The sequence below is a fragment of the Kogia breviceps genome, chromosome X, assembly GCF_026419965.1.
Source record: "Kogia breviceps isolate mKogBre1 chromosome X, mKogBre1 haplotype 1, whole genome shotgun sequence".
Lineage (NCBI taxonomy): Eukaryota > Metazoa > Chordata > Mammalia > Artiodactyla > Physeteridae > Kogia > Kogia breviceps.
The window spans coordinates 1690873-1707324 of NC_081330.1; the positions used below are offsets into that span (position 1 = coordinate 1690873).

At 57.7% G+C, this 16452-nt stretch overlaps 1 protein-coding gene across 2 annotated transcripts; it reads left to right on the forward strand.

The window, feature by feature from the left end:
- Positions 1 to 330: 330 nt before the first annotated feature.
- Positions 331 to 10931, forward strand: CCNQ (cyclin Q). 2 transcript variants are annotated; one of them, XM_059050024.2, is made up of 5 exons: positions 331 to 609; positions 3772 to 3955; positions 5402 to 5534; positions 6560 to 6787; positions 10438 to 10931. In XM_059050024.2, exons 1-5 carry the CDS (start codon positions 492 to 494, stop codon positions 10525 to 10527), a joined length of 753 nt encoding a protein of 250 aa, XP_058906007.1. In that variant the 5' UTR covers positions 331 to 491; the 3' UTR covers positions 10528 to 10931. The 2 variants fall into 2 exon arrangements, with proteins under 2 accessions (XP_058906007.1, XP_058906008.1); XM_059050025.2 differs by having other exon boundaries at positions 332 to 609; positions 10498 to 10931.
- Positions 10932 to 16452: the final 5521 nt, after the last annotated feature.

Consider the following 16452-nt stretch of genomic DNA (forward strand, 5'->3'; position numbering starts at 1 on the left):
TTTTCGTGCCCTGACCCGAGGACTGTAACGTCACTTCACCCAGGAGGAGGAGCCCCGCCAGTTCCGGTTGCCGCCGTGCGGCTCCCGAGGGCGGAGCGTGAGTCTCCAGGAGGCGGGGCGTCAGCCTCCCGGGGGCGGGGCGTCGGCTCCAAGGGCGTCGGCTCCAAAGGCGACGTTTGCAGCATCCAGGGGACAGGGCGGGCGCGCTCAAGCTGCCAGGCAGCTTAGGCCTCTGCGCTTGCGCCTGCGCTTGAGCCTGCGTATTCGGCACCCGCCTTCGGCGGACAGCTGCGCTACCCACCCGGGGGCGGGCGGGCCGGCCTGGGCTGGGCTGGCTGGCGGGCTGGCGGGCTGGCGGGCTGGCGGACGGGCGGGCCGGCCGGGGCGGGGCGGGATCTCCGCTCCCGCCGTGAGCACCCTGGGAGCCGGCCGCCTCGCGTCCGGGCCCTTCTCCTTCCCGTGGGGGGTCTGGGCCCGTGGGGCGGGACCTCATGGAGGCACTTGGCCCGGTGACCTGCGGCGGAGTGGGCGCGGCACTGGGCGCGGAGGGGCGGCCCGCACCCGAGGCGAGGGTGCACTTCCGAGTGACGAGGTTCATCATGGAGGCAGGTAACCGCGGCCGGGGAAGAGGGCGGGCCCCGCGCGGACGGGACGTGGAGGCCGGAGCCGCAATGCTGCCACTTTCACCCAGCTGGCCCCAGCCCGCCGCGGGAGCACCGAGCGGGCGGGCAGGCAGGCAGGGGCTGGCGTAGCGGGGACCCGATTCCCGAAAGATGGGACCCGCCAAATTCGGTGCTGGCGTGGCTGAGCGGAGGGACGAGAGCGGGCCTGCCCTGCCCTACTGGAGGCTGGGAGGCTCGGCTTAGGGGTACCGGCCTCTGCCTTTCCGCCACGCCCTGCATACTAGGCTTTGAGCTGCGAGGCATACGCGGTCATGGCCATTTCATGGGCGGGCGCGTAGGTCCAAAGAGAGGATGTGGAAACTAGAAGGCCCCAACTAGAAGGTGGCGGAATCGGGGCGCCCGCATCTCCATCTAGTGTACCGCGCCTTCTGACACACCTGCCTCGCAGCATACGGGGACACTGGCACTTGGTCACACGGAGCCTTTTGGAGCATGCCCTTGGTGAGGCTCCCGACAAACCTTGTTGACGAGGTCCCATCACATCTAGGACCCAGGGGCTTCCCTGGTGGCGCAGTGGTTGAGAATCCGCCTGCCAATGCAGGGGACACGGGTTCGAGCCCTGGTCCGGGAAGATCCCACATGCCGCGGAGCAACTAAGCCCGTGCGCCACAGCTACTGAAGCCCACGCACCTAGAGCCCGTGCTCCTCAACAAGAGGAGCCACCGCAGTGAGAGGCCCGCGCACCTCAACAAAGAGTAGCCCCCGCTCGCCACAACCAGAGACAGCCCACGCGCAGCAACGAAGAACCCAACACAGCAAATAAATAAATAAATAAACATACAGGGAACTCTGGCAAATTTAAGTTTAAAAACCAAACAAACAGGGGCTTCCCTGGTGGCGCAGTGGTTGAGAGTCCGCCTGCCGATGCAGGGGACACGGCTTCGTGTCCCGGTCCGGGAGGATCCCACAGGCCGTGGAGCGGCCGGGCCCGTGAGCCATGGCCGCTGAGCCTGTGCGTCTGGAGCCTCTGCTCAGCAACGGGAGAGGCCACAGCAGTGAGAGGCCCGCATACTGCAAAAAAAAAAAACAAAAACCAAAAAAAACAAAAAAAAACCACCCCCAAAACCCCACAAAAAACAACCCCCCCCCCCAAAAAAAAAGACAAAACAAAACAACTAGGAGCCGGGGCGCAGCTTGCGTTTTGAACCCTGCCAGCGCGTCCACACCGTGGTGCTGGCCGCTCCTGCTCGGTTGGCGAGGCGATGCAGCTAATTGCTGATTGGATTCCGGGAGAAACATTCTCTGTCTATAGTGATTTGCTCAGTTGACAGTTGTTGCTGATCTTTGTTACTTTGTATGCATTCTGGGGAAGAGGGCCATCTTTGTTACTTTGTATGCATTCTGGGGAAGAGGGCATTGGGTGAGTCCGATTTCAAGTCAAGGTGGGCAGAGTCTGGGGAAATAGTGCAGGACCCTTAACCCCAGTGATTTGTACATTTGATTTCTAGGAAGTTTTGCAAAGTGTATAAGGAAGGATGGCAGTGCCCCCTCATATACCCCATACATCTGCTTGGAGGATCCATGTAAACCAGGGAAGTATGCTTCCCTTTGAGGGTTTGCTATATAAAAAACCAAGACTTGGAGGGTCATGTGCAGTAATACCAGCTAATCTGACATCTCTGAGAATGAGGGGTCCCATGTAGGAACTGTCTATGAAACTGAAGTTTAAACCTGGAAATACTAAAAGCTAATGCTAAAATATTTTGCATATGCCCTTGCCCTCTGTGTGAGGCTAAATACCGGTCCTCCAATGATTTCCCCATCCTAATCCCCAGAACCTGTGACTGTTGCCTCATGTAGTAAAAGAGATTTTGCAGATGGGATCAAGCATCTTGATGTTGGGGAACTATCCTAGTTTATCTGGTGGGCCCGATATAATCACACCCGTCCTTAGAGGAGTAGACAGGCAGAGGAGAAGGCCATGTGGTGATGATGGAAGCAGAGTTAGAAGATGCTGCACGGCTGGTCTTGAAGATGGAGGAAGGGGCTGTGAGCCAAAGGTTGCAGGCGCTTCTAGAAGCTGGAAAGGGCAAGGGAGTGGATTCTCCTCTGGAACCTCCAGAAGGAACCAGCCCTGCCGACACCTTGAACTTAGCCCCCTAAGACTCATTTCGGACTTCTGACCGCCAGGATTGTAAGAGAAAAAAGTGTGTGTTGTTTCAAGCCGCTTGGTTTGTGGTAACTCGTTACAGCAGCTCTGGGGAACTAATACACCTTTTTAGGTAGGGGATGTTGGTTGTTCTCCACCTTCTTTCAGTCTCTGGGATGTCATTTAACCTTCCCTTAGTGACCCTGGTCATTGTGAATTTGTTTTGGTTCTGTGACCCAATGCAGTGATTTCCCTAGGAGCTTTCCAGGGGATTTAGGGCTTTAACCCCCAAATCAAACCATCATGCTCTGGTTTTTGAGTTCTGTTCCCTTTTCAGGGCGTTGCTTTTCCCCTCGAGCCTGGCTGTGGCCATCGATGTTGCTTTTCTCCTGCTCCGCGTGTGGTTGCCTTTGGCAGTCGCCCTGCTTGCTTTTCTTGCCTTTTCTAACCTGTGGACTAGTAAACCAGTGCTGAGTATAATCTTAAAACCATGACCTCGGGACTTGTGGCATCTGTTTGATACTCCGAGGCCTTTTTTCCTCCTGTCACCTCGGCAGGGTTTTGGTTAGGTGAGCTGCAGAGGTGGGGGCACCCTCTAGTTAAATGCCTGCTAAGGCGGAAACCGACTCACAGCTTGGTCCTTTTCAAGATGTGCAGAAAGGGATATGCCAGGTGCAGTAGTTTGAAGCCTTGCTTCTCCTGGCGTGGCCTTGAGGCTCGGGAGAAGTGTGGAGCCCACAGAGCTGCTGAAGGGAATGCTGCACTTCAGCGTGACCCCCGGGGCTTGTTAGCATGTTAGAGTCTGAGAAGCACACGTCTAAATCCTTCAGGTCGAGGACCCAGCGGAAGGCGCGGCAGCCCCTGCCAGCTGGGCCCTGAGCTCTCGGTCTTGTCAGAACAGGGATGTGCACCCTTAGGGCCCAAGCTGGCGGCTCCCCTCACACTTCGCAGGGGGTGAGCCCTGGATGCAGCACTCCCCTGCCTGCTTTCTCTCGGCAGGTGTCAAGCTAGGGATGCGGTCCATCCCCATCGCCACCGCCTGTGCCATATACCATAAGTTCTTCTGCGAGATCGACCTGGACGCCTATGACCCCTACTTGGTGGCCATGTCTTCCCTTTACTTGGCCGGCAAAGTGGAGGAACAGCACCTGCGCACTCGTGACATCATCAACGTTTCCAACAGGTAAGACGCTTCCGGTGCCCCTGAACGGGGGTGGGGGGGCAGAGAAGGATGGCACGAGGCCCTGCCCCCGGGCGGTGGCAGTCCAGCTAAGAAGGAGGCGCCTGGGTGGCCTTGAACTGGGGCCCGCAGCACCTACAGCCAAGGCAGCAGTGAGCCAGAAGCCTAGGGGCGCCTGTGCGGGAGAAGCTGGGGCCAGACTTGGGGAAACCTCAGGGCCCAGATGGGATGCAGAGGGGGGTGGGAAAGAGGGTGTCCCTAGCGTCGCAGGCAGGCACGGCTGGAGCGGAGGGAGCTCGCGGAGTGTATACGTAGAGCTGAGTCACTTTGTTACACAGCAGAAAGTAACACACCGTTGTGAAGCAATTATACTCCAATAAGGGTGTTAAAAAATAAATAAAAGATCCAATTCTCTTCTAAAAAAAAAAAGAAGATTCTCGTGGAGTCTTAGACAGGATGGATGGAACCAGTTGGGTTCTGGGGCCGCCGTCCTATTTAGATGGCGTGGAAACTCGGTCAGAGTTGCTGAGGAGTGTCTCTCGCAGTCGTGTTCCTGCTGGGGAGGGACACGGGGGTCCAGCCGGCTGGGCGGGCTGTGCCGAGGCCCCGGGGCCTGGGAGGAAGCACTTTATGGAAAGTTAGTGCGTCATAGCCTTTCCAGGAACTCTAATCATTAGGGAAGAGAACTATTCTGTGCTGCTTCTCTTTTAAGAAACAGTTAACGGAAAAGTACTCCCCAGCCCGTAAACATGACAGGTTCACGGTGTACCTCGAAAGAGCAGGAGAAAAACAGGAGAGGGGACTGCGGAGGGTCAGCAGGAGTCCCCCTGTAATTGCCGGGGCCCAGCAGGGAGGGAGGACGGGCGGGCACGAGGGGAAAGTGGGGGGCTCTCTGATAGGACGTTGGCGCCCGGTGTGGTTCTATGGGGAGATCAGAAGACGCAGAATTGTGATCACTTGAGTGTATATATCCCGTTCCCGTACAGCTTGGGGATCTTGCATAGGTGGGAACGCTGTGGACCACGAATAAGGTGTGAATAAGGACAGAAAGATCTGGAATGAAAGGAAATGGAAAGCTGAAATACGTCTACATTTCTGAGGGCATCATTCTTGTGTTTAAATGCCTTCCTTGGGCCCAGAGTGAGAGCCCGGGGCATCGCTGCCCTGGGTGCAAAGACTGTTCCTCTGGACACGTTGCAGACAGCCCACCGTTACACTCACGTCCTGCTGAGGAGGTGGGACAGCCACGGGCTAGCGCTCGAAGTGGCTTCTTTCCTCTCTGGTTACCGTTTTCATCGCACACGTAGACCTGTGGGTGGAGAGTGGTTGATGGCGACCCTATGCTGAGCAACAGCACAGGGGCCCTGGCGTTGGCATCTGGATATCCCACGACCGGGGGCTCCTGGGGCCGCCCACTGCCGCCGTCATCCGTGCCGCTTCTCTGCACAGGTACTTCCACCCGGACAGCGAGCCCTTGGAGCTGGACTCTCGCTTTTGGGAGCTCCGGGACAGCATCGTGCAGTGTGAGCTGCTTGTACTGCGGGTTCTGCGTTTCCAGGTCTCCTTCCAGCACCCTCACAAGGTATGTGCTGGGGGGGTGGTCGCCGACGGTTCCCAGAGGCACGAAGCTATTCGCTTTTTATCCGGAACATGCAGCCCGCTGAGCCTGGAGCCGCGCGGGGTCCCTCACGCGGCTCTAGTCTCAGCTGCCGCCTTTCCGCCCGCTCGGCTGTGGCTGCAGGCCGGGATCCGCGTGCCCTCTGAAGCCCGTGCCCGTCCCCAGGCCCGTATAAGCTGTGTGCTCGCTGAGCCACGGGGAGGCAGGGCCCGTTTCCCGACCTGCCGAGCCCCTGTGCCAGGACTTGCCGCCCCGCCTCAGAGCTCCCGGCCAGCTCAGCTGTGCGGACGAACCCACGAGCGAAGCCTGGTCACTCACCGGCCACAGCTAGGAGCGCGTTCGTCCCAGCGGAGGAGCTGCTTCAGGAAGCAGCACAGGGGCGCGTGAACCCTTGGGGCACTCGGGAGGCCCCTGTGGGCAGCTGGAAGGCGGCCCGCAGAGAGACAGGCGTGCAGTGCAGGGCTGCCCCCCTCAGCAGCACTCCTCGCGGGCTCAGGAGGGCGTGGTGTCCGGGCAGAGGGGGGCTGACAGGCGGCCGAGCTGGAGGGCACTCAGAGGCCCTAGTGCCCCCAAGAGCCAGTGTCCGGTGTCTGGCGGGCCCCTAGCCTCAGGCTGGACTGTGGGTGCCATGCCCTGTCGTGCAGATCGGGACGCTGCTTCTGGAGTTCGAATGTTTGAGCTGGGCCAAGGGGATGAGCGGATGATGGCTGACGGTGGCCGGCACAGGGCCACGTTGGCGGAGAGGGACGGTGGCGGGGAGCCGGGCCTGGAGGCTGAGAGCAGGCGGGCCCGAGGGGACCGGGGCGGGGCTGGAGGTGAACCTGGCAGGAGGGTGGGGCTTTTTTCCAATGACACCGGGAGGCGACATCCGGTCCGTGGTGTACACACACTGTGACAGCTCAGGGGAGAGTGGCTGGTGGGAGACGGGCCGCAGGCTCACAGTGAGGCGGCAGGTGGCTGCGGGCCCGCTGACTGGCGTGTCTTTGCAGTACCTGCTCCACTACCTGGTGTCCCTCAAGAACTGGCTGAACCGTTACAGCTGGCAGCGGAGCCCCGTCTCCATCACCGCCTGGGCCCTGCTGCGGGACAGCTACCACGGGGGGCTGTGCCTCCGGTTCCAGGCTCAGCACATAGCCGTGGCAGTGCTGCACCTGGCCCTGCGGGCCTATGGGGTCGAGGTGCCCGCTGAGGCCGAGGCCGAGAAGCCATGGTGGCAGGTGAGGTGACTGCGTTGGCAGTCCCCCTTGGCGTGTGTCCCCCTCTTCTCTGCCTGAGGACCCTGGACTTGGTGTCACATTTCTTTGTCGTAATTATCCACAAAGAAACATACGGGCTACTTGGGGACCTTGCAGCTTGAGAATACTCTGTCCTAATAGCGTAAGGCGGGCTCCCCCGTCGACGCTGTGGGCGTTCAGGGCCGCAGGCAGGCTGTCGGGCGGGGCGACCAGAACCGGGTCCACACATTGCCCAGTGCCTCGGGGTGGGCATCAGCCCTGGTTGAGAGCCACTGAGGTCAACCAAGCCCTTTTTTGGAACGGAGTGGGAGCTTGTCATAGATCCGAGGTTGATAAGTCCGGCTTCACGTCAGAAGACGTAGAGGGCGTGCTCTAAAAAGACAGTGGTTGGTGGGTGCATAGATCGATGATGTGTGCATGGATAGGTGATGGTGGACGGTGGGCCGGGTAGGTGATAGAGAAGGAGGTAGTTGGATAATAGACGGGTGGGCGGATGCATAGATAGATAAGACAGATGACACCCCGCCTCCCCCAGACGTGCTGAATGCCCAGAGCAGTCTGTCGAGAGCTGGGTGACCTGTGTCTGTCAGAAAGGCTGCAGTCCTAGTGGGTTTCCCCGGGCAGTCCCACTGTTGCTTAAAATGGGATTTTGACATCATTCTCTGTTTATCCTTTCCTATACTTGAAATTTGCTCCTCCTCTCTTCATGACACCTCGTTGTCCCTCCTTGTCCTACAATGAGATTCCATGTAAGCAGACCCTGAGGTGACGGAAGGCTCCTCCTTTCTGGGCACCACCCCTCCCATGCGAACCTGGGGCTCCCTCCCTGTGGCTCCCTCCCGCGGCCTGCTCGCCCTGCCTGTCTACCCCCCCCTCCCACCCCAAGGCCAGGGACCTTGGCTGCTTCATCAGCTGCCCCACGCCCAGTGCCTGGGCAGGTGGGGGGCGGAGGACGGCTGCGTGGACAAAAGCGTTGCTCCGTGCCGGCCTTCTTGGGGACTTCCGGATCATGTGAGCCCAATGTCCCCACTGTTGAACCAGGCGGCGGCGTAAGGGCCGCCGCTTCCTGGCCCGTCCTGGGCTGCTTGAATCTGCCGGGTCATCACTGCTTTCCTCTGCGTGTCTTCCGTGCTGCTCTGCTTTCTCTTCCCTTGCTCCTGACCGTGACCGTGACCGGGGCCGTAGCTGCCGCAGCAACCTCTGCCTCCTGCTCTCGGCCGTCGCCCCTCCCCCCTCAGGAGAGGAGAGCACGGGGGACAGCGCCGCCACGGGCCTCTTTTCTGGGCGACACACACTTAGCCAGCAATCGTTCTCCTGGACGAGGCCGCCCGTCTGGGCGGCACACCCGCGCTTGCCTCGCTCTGCAGTCTTTCCGGGGGGCCCTGAGTTCCGTGCACGGGAGCGGTCGGGCATCCTTCGGGCATGTGAGGGCCACTTGCGTGGTGACGAGCGGCTGCTAATGAGCCGCCTGCCCAGCCCCAGGGTGCTTCCTCTAAATCGTGAGACACTCTTCCTGCCCATCTGCTCTCAGCCACCACTTCTCTGAAGTCACTTGTCTGCCCTCGAGCGTGGCAGGGGTGGCAGCGGGGCTGCCAGGTGCTTCAGGCCTCTGGGTGGACGAGGCTCTGGCTCTAAAGCAGTAGCGAGTTGTAGCAGGTGTCAGATTTCCCATCTTTTTTTTTGTTGTTGTTGTTGTTTGGGGTTTTTTTTGCAGTATGCGGGCCTCTCACTGCTGTGGCCTCTCCCGTTGCGGAGCACAGGCTCCGGACGCGCAGGCTCAGCGGCCACGGCTCACGGGCCCAGCCGCTCCGCGGCACGTGGGATCTTCCCGGACCGGGGCACGAACCCGCGTCCCCTGCATCGGCAGGCGGACTCTCAACCACTGCGCCACCAGGGAAGCCCCAGAATTCCCATCTTTCTAAGGCCGAGCCCTGTCCGTGGTACGGCTGGACCACGTCATGTTGGTTCATTCCTCCATGGAGGGACACTTGGGTGCTTTCCAGCTTTTGGCCCTGGACTACTTTTTAAAAATATTTATTTATTTACGTGGCTGCGCCGAGTCTTAGTTGCGGCAGGCGGGCTCCTTAGTTGCAGCTCGCATGTGGGATCTAGTTCCCTGACCAGGGATCGAACCCGGGCCCCTGCGTTGGGAGTTGCCCGAATGCACTGCTGCCTCTGAACTTCAATTTCCTCATGGATATTTCTTTCTTTTTTTTTTTTTAACATCTTTATTGGAGTAGAATTGCTTTATAGTGGTGCGTTAGTTGCTGCTGTATAACAAAGGGAATCAGTTATACATATACATATGTTCCCGTATCTCTTCCCTCTTGTGTCTCCCTCCCACCCTCCCTATCCCAGCCCTCTAAGTGGTCACAGAGCACCGAGCAGATCTCCCTGTGCTATGCAAGCCTATATTTCTGAAGTATTTATTTTCCAACCAGAGTCCAGGGGGTGACGGCTGATCTTCGTGAGCCAGTGGTCAAGGGAGGGGGTGTTTCCAGGTCACTATCTATCTCCCACCTGAAGTGACAGTCTGTGGAGAGTTCAGGCTTCCTTTGGTGGCCACGCAGGAGGGTGGCCCCAGGTCCAGCGTTTGCCCTAGCTCAGCCCTGGGCCTTGACCTTCATGGAACCTTGATTCCCCAGGCAGCAACCCCCTGGCCCGGGGGCCACGGCATCCAACCAAGTGCTCCTTACTTTGCTTTCTACTTGCCGTGTCATCAGGCTCGATGTGTTGCCGGGAGGACTCACAGGGTTCAGAAAAGCCGTTATGCTCGTGGTTATGGGAGTTCGGGTTAGTTACCGGGGAAGGATACAGGTTGAAATCAGCAAAGATAAAAGGAACGGAGGACAGGTCCAGGAGAGACCAGATATGAGCTCCCAGGTCCCTTGGCCCTGGGCAAACCACGACCCTCTCATCAGGCAGGGGCCTAGAGTTCCCCTCCCAGGAGCCAGGCCAGCACCAGACCTTCCTTGGGAACGTGCAGAGTTAAGCCCTCTTCATTTGGGCCCCTGGGGACTCACGTTGCAATTTTACAAGCTCCGTGGCACAGTCAAGTGGCCGTCTGGGGACTTCCCTGGCGGTCCAGTGGTTAGGACTCAGCGCTCTCACTGCTGGGGCCCGGGTTCAGTCCCTGGTCAGGGAACTAAGATCCTGCAAGCTGTGCAGCATGATCAAAAAAAAAAAAAAAAAAAGACACGCTCTCCCTGGTCCAGGCTAGAGAGCAGGTCCACGTGTTCCCTAGGGGTTGGCCTAGGGTAGAGTGGGGTCCAGGAGACCTAGCCTCTTTCTGGAAATGAGCTCCCCAGCCCTGCTCCCATCCCCAGAGACTGTGGACCTGAGAGCTCCAGGGGGAGGCAGGAGCCTGTCACCAGCTTCCCATGTAACCCAGGACAAGTCCCCTCTCCTGTATGAGCTGGACGATCACCACAGCCTCTTCCATCTGGAATGTTCTCTGCTTTGTGATCAGCTGGACCTGAACCGGCTGTGCAGAGAGCCACCCTCGTTTCCAGTAGCCGCGTCCCCATATGCCATCCCCCACCCCCGTGCACTGTGATTCTGTGCTTAGTGGCGGGTGCCTTGTTTCACCGAGAGGGAGTCTAACCGGAACCTGTTTTCCTTCTCCTTTCTAGGTGTTTAGTGAAGACCTTACCAAGCCAATCATTGATAACATTGTGTCTGATCTCATTCAGATTTATACCATGGACACAGAGCTCCCCTAAGGCCCTGGTGCAGGCCTGCCCAAAGAGAAGTCCGCGATGCTCGGCGGCCCGGGGATGGCGCCGCCACAGGGCCGCGAACGCCGGCCCCCAGAGGACCAGCTGGAAGGGCTGGCGAAGGCGATGACTGTCCCCGGCAGCCGTGGTCTGGACAGTGACAGGAGCCACGCCTCCAGCGGGCGGGCTGGGAGTGCACCGCGAGGGGCGGCCGAGGCCGGGCGCCGCGTCTGCTTTTGTCCTTTGAGAGGACCTGACTGCCGTCGAGGGTGATGTCCTTGGAAGGAAAAATCAAAGAAAGGATGGGACTGAGCCCCTGGGGGTTTTTTAAAAGCCTGATTTATAGAATGAATGAATGTGCAACATAGATGGAGCTTTATTTTGTGTAATAAAAGATACAAATGAACTGGGACAGCCTGTGTTTGCTCTGTAGCCTGTGCTGCCCTGGGGGGTTTCTGGGTGTCACCCAGACTTGACAACCCCTCAAATGCTCTCCAGGTGGAAGTGCTTGGGGTAGGCCCTCCACCACTTCCGGAAGGCAGGATGGCACAGCGTGTGCCCGTGTCACGATGACATCCCCTAGAAGGGCCCACGAGTCCTCCCTCCTCTGCTGGGACCCTTGCAGGGCTTGGCAGCCATTCTGCTTGGCGAGTGAGGTCACGTCTTGGAAAGAGGGGTTAAGGAGTATCGTTTGAGTTCAAGAAGACCAAAAGGTATCTAGAAAGTTACAAAGTTTTCCTAATGCCCAGACGGTGAGCCCAGATGCCCAGTCTAGGGGATCTCAGAGCCGTGCCCCGCCCCCCGACTCCCACTCAAATGGCACTGCTTCAGGAAGAACTGCTCTTGGGTGTGCCCTGGGGGAAAGAGGCCAGCCTGGGCGGTTCTCCCTGGGAGCCCCCGTCGGGCTTGACGCATGCTGGTAGGACCATCCTTCAGCACATGACGGCATGGGGGCTGGGGGACTGTCCCAGGCACTTCACCACGGTTGCGAGGTTGTCACCAGGGGAGCGCAGGCTCCGGCCACTGGCCACCATGCCCTCTGGCACCCCCAGGTGTGGGGGCTGGTTGGCACACCCAGGGTCCACCGGGTGAGGGCACAAGTCAGGCAGCAGGGCTTGCTTGGGTTTGCGAAGTGATCGTGTCATTTGTCTTCAGGGTGAAGGATATGAGTAAATGTCCCCTTTTCCACTGTGTCCTTTCCAGCTCAACTGGGCACCCTTTGATGACAGAGTCTGTGCCAAAGCCCAGGGCCGGGGCTCTGAGCGTGGACGGTGGAGGGCGAGGGGCCTGGCTGGCAGGGCTCTGCGGGCGGCTTCGGCTCTCTTGCCGGTCCTTTCCGCCTCGTTCTTTTTAAAAAGCACCTTGCCTCCATCACCCCCTTCCTCCCCACAGGCTGGGCCCAGCTCCCCCGACCCCGGCCTTGCCTGCCCCATGTGGCGTCCCCAGCCCAGCTGAGAGCCGCCGTGCTGAACCGGGAGAGCTCGGGGCTGCAGCCTCTCTGGAGGTTCCGTGGCCCTAACTTTCCTCTCACGATTACCAGGTATCGGGCAGGTTCCTTTCTCTCAATGGGACTCAGTTTCCCACTATGTAGATCGAGCAGGTTGGACCAAAGCATTTCAGACTGTGATTGATGACTGCTATTTGAAACCCCTCAACCCGTGTGTATGCCTGCCACACTGCCCTGGGGACTTGCTGGCTCCGTGTGCTGTGGCCTCTGGGCCTGTCAACTCAGTGCTTGTCACTAAAGGGTCGTCTGTGTGTCTTCCTGATGCCGCTGTGAGCCCCACCTTCAGTGTGTGTTGTCACTGGAACAGAGGTAAGGATAGGTATTGCGACGTATGTGACACTGGAGGGCTACGTGACATGGCCAGCTGAGCTTTGTGTATGTAAGGACAGTTCGGCACAGAATATGAATTAAAACCTGGTGCGGGCTCGTTTTCTTTTGTTTGCTTTGGCTTTCTATTGCTGAGGCTTTTGTAAAAGATAGTATGGGTTAAAGATATACAACCTTCCATCTCCTTTATTTCGGGTTCAAAACGGAGAGATTGAGATAAGATTTTCTAGAACCTGAAGCTTCCAGGAGCTTTTTATTCCAGGGCACATCTTAATTACTGTAAAGTGATAAATGTTTGATCCTTCCTTGGCCTGTCAAGCCAGAGGAAGGAGGGGGCAAAACAGGTTCTATGTGGGGCTCGGCCCATCTCTTCTTTTCCAGCTGGGATGGGGAGTGGTGTCCCCCCAAAGACATGCTCACGGCCTAAGCCCCGGAACCTGCGGATGGCACCTCATTTGGAAAGAGCCTTTGCGGTTCTACGGGAGTAAGGGTGACCCTAGTCCCATATGCCTGGCGTCTATAAGAAGAGGAGAGAGACACAGAGATAGGCCTGTGCGGAGGGAGAAAACCAGGTGAAGACACAGACTCACAGGGACAAGGCCCTGTGACGACAGACGCAGAGACTAGAGTGATGTGTCTACAAGCCAAGGACCGCCGGCGGCGACGCCAGAAGCTGGAAACAACTAGAATCTTCCCCTAGAGGCTGCAGAGCGTACATGGCCCGGCCACACCTTGATTTCAGACTTCTGATCTCCAGAACTGGGAGAGAAGAAACGCCTGGGCTTTAGCGGCCCCCATCTCCCGGTTGGGGGTACTTCGTTACAGTAACAGTAGGAAACTCACACGTGGGCCTTCCCCCGACTCGTGGCACCCACCCCTTTCCCAGGCTGCCAGCTGGTAAAGATGGCGTCCGGCTTCGTGAAGGGATGGGTGTTACAGTACCTTCCTTGCCCCAAGGCATTTGGCTAAGTACCAGTTTCTTCCCATGGGAACCTGGCTCATATTTGATAGGTGAAGTCCATGAAAAAGAGATTCAGACATCATAAATGAGTGAGACCTCTCCAGAAGGTGCAGCTGTCTTGATGTGGCATCTGGCCCAACCTAGACTTACTTAGCGTTGTGATTCGAGATGGCCTTGTGCATCAGTGAGCAAGAGCTCCCTGCTATTTGTCCGCCTGCTGTTGCCCGCCATTTGTCTTGGGCCTTTTTTGGAAGTATGGACTCTGGTGGTTGGAAGGGAACTTAGAAGCCATTTTGCTCATTTCTTGGCAGCTTCCCTGGAAAATGCTTTCTCTGGCACTGCCAAGTCTACAAGGGTGACATGCAGAGTGGGGGAATAGAAATGTGAGGAAACAGGACGCAGGGACTTTTGGCCCCATTGCTGCGGGAGTCATTTGCAAATCCTGGGCCAGAGCTGCCTTCGTGGCTCTACCGGTGCGGCACGGCTGTACCCAGCACGGGTGTTCAAAGACGCCCAGTGAGCGAGGGAATGAATGGGGCAGTGACGCTCGGAGCAAGTGAATGAGTGCAATAATGGGATTTCTTTCCATGGCTTTGGTTTAAAGATGAAATCTGCGATTGGAACCCTTGTGCACTGCTGGTGCTGTGGAAAACGGTCTGGCCGTCCCTCCAAAAATTAAACAGAAGATTACCATAGGATCCGGCAATTCCACTTCCAGGTATCTACCCAAAAGAAGTGAACGCAGGGGCTCAAGTAGGTAGTTGTACACCCGTGTTCACAGCAGCATTAGTCACAGTAGCCAAAAGGTAGAAGCCACCCAAGTGTCCACCAGTGAATGAATATGGGCAAACAAGATGCGGTCCATCCAATCGGTGGAATGTGATTCAGCCTTAAAAAGGAAGCTCGTTCTGACACCTGCTACAACGTGGCTGGAGCCGCAAGGCATCGTGGTCAGGGAAATCAGCCAGACACAAAGGACGGGTACGGTATGACTCCGCTTGGATGAGCTGCTTAGAGTCAGTCAGATTCCTAGAGACAGAAAGTAGATGGGCTGGGGGAGGGGGAGGGGGGCACGGGCTGGGGGAGGGGGAGGGGGGACGGGCTGGGGGAGGGGGAGGGGGCACGGGCTGGGGGAGGGGGAGGGGGGCACGGGCTGGGGGAGGGGGAGGGGGGCTAGTGTCTAATGGGGACAGAGTTTCCGTTGGGGAAGATGAACAGTTCTAGAGATGGACGGTGGGGGTGGCTGCACAGCAACCTGAAGGTACTTAATGCCGCCCAGCTGGGCGCTGAGAAATGGTCCACGGGGTAAACTTGAAGCCGTGTGCATGTGTGCCAGGGTTCTGGCATTTGGGTGGTGTTTCTTGCTCCCACCCTCCTCTGACGATGCCACTCTGGAGACTCAGGTCAAGACAGTTTGAGGACCCACAGGGTGGCTGAGCCCTCTCCTCCTTCTATCAGGATTGGCAAGGTGGCCACAACCCCAGCTTGGTAAAGGGAGGAAGACGCTTCTCTTTAGGTCTGGAGGAGAATTCACCAAATAATAAATCACACACGTTACCCAGACTGAGATTGTGGGAGCCTTTCATTTTTTTTTTTTTTTCCAATACACGGAAATTTTGGTCTATTCTTTAAATTAGGAAATTCAACTACAGACGTTAAATTATTATGCATCTGTGGTCTTGCTCAGTAAGATATTGTTGTTCATCTTTATAACAGGCAGATCAAAATGTAAAACAGATTTAATAACTGAACACAGTTCACCAAGCCATTGCATATAAGATAATGCTTTAGAGAGAGGGGCTTCCCAACGAGATAGGGCCCCCGGCCTGAAGACGCACAGAAATGAGAGCCGTGGTCTGCGCCCCACACCCCATGGAAAGGCAACCTAGGGACTGAACAATCGCCGTGGACGGGAGGCAACTTTGGACAGCAGCAGCAAGGCCTTGTGTCTACAACAGGGGGTGAAAAGAAGCCCGTGAGCATAGCATTCATTACTCAGCGCACATTCTTCAATTTAAACATCTCCAACTTGAGTTCTTGGTGAAGAACACACGGACCCTCAACAAATTGAGTTGCCCTGTTTGTTGTTGTTTAAACAAGGACATTAGGAAGCAATTTACAAACGGGTAACATTCGCAACGTGCCCTTTGGAAGAAAGGGATGGCTTTAAGTTATCGGTAGCTGGCATTTTAAGTGAGATTTGCTTTTCTACGCGAAATTCCTCTGCCCGAGATTTCACGACTCCCGGCTCGGGGGCGACATGGCATTCCCGTTCACAGTGGGGACCGAGCACGCTTGGGACGCCGCCCGCCCGGAGGCGCGCAGACACCAGTGGAGGCAAGGCGAGCCCTGGCAGGGGCTGCGGGATGGGCACGGGGTGGGAGAGCCCCAACCTCCTGCCTGCAAGATGTGAGACGGAAGAATTCTGAAGGTAAAAGAACCTCTGCTTTTTCTGCATTTCCCACCCCGGTTATCGCACACGCGAGGAAAACTGAGGCTTGGCACGTCGCGTGCCCACACCGCCAGGAGAGGCTCCCGAGGGAACCGTCTGGGGAGCCCAGGCCCAGCTCTCCCCACCTGCAGACCGGGGGCTCAGCCGATGGCGTGGCAGAGCTGACCTCCTCAGCCTTCCGCACTCGCCATTATAGCGACAGAAACGAGGGCCCATCGCTCCCGGGGCCTTGGCCTCCCCGAGGTCGCCGTAGGTGGCTGCAGACCCAAATCCATGCCCTCGTGGGTCACACTTATCCTTGAACGAGAACCCCAGGATCCGAAGAGTCCTTTGCACTTTGGCGGGTGGTGACTGAGAACTTTTCCCAGTCGCTTTATGGACAGCGGGAGTCCAGGTGGAGGCGCCCAGGGGGCTGGGGTCTGCGCCGTGGCCGCACCGGCTCCTCCGGGGTTTGGATGGAGCCTCTGTCTCCGCTTTCTTTCTGCCTCTCTGCATTCCGCCCCACCTCCACCCGTGGACCTGGCTCTCCTGCGGCTGCTCTGGGGATCCTGGATCAGCCCAGGAGGTCAGGCGTGGCAGGCGGCCTGGCTTCATGCTCTTGAAGTTGGGGCTCTGACAAAGAAAGCCTACCCACTGGCCAGAATTCAGGACTTGGAATTGGAGTTGGAACCAAAGGAAACCGAA

What these genes read in the sequence shown, in the direction of transcription:
- CCNQ (XM_059050024.2), top strand. Translation starts at nt 492, where the DNA reads ATGGAGGCACTTGGCCCGGTGACCTGCGGCGGAGTGGGCGCGGCACTG. An exon ending in ATCATCAACGTTTCCAACAG is followed by an intron (nt 3,956 to 5,401) that starts GTAAGACGCTTC and finishes TTCTCTGCACAG; the next exon opens with GTACTTCCACCCGGACAGCG. An exon ending in CCTTCCAGCACCCTCACAAG is followed by an intron (nt 5,535 to 6,559) that starts GTATGTGCTGGG and finishes GTGTCTTTGCAG; the next exon opens with TACCTGCTCCACTACCTGGT.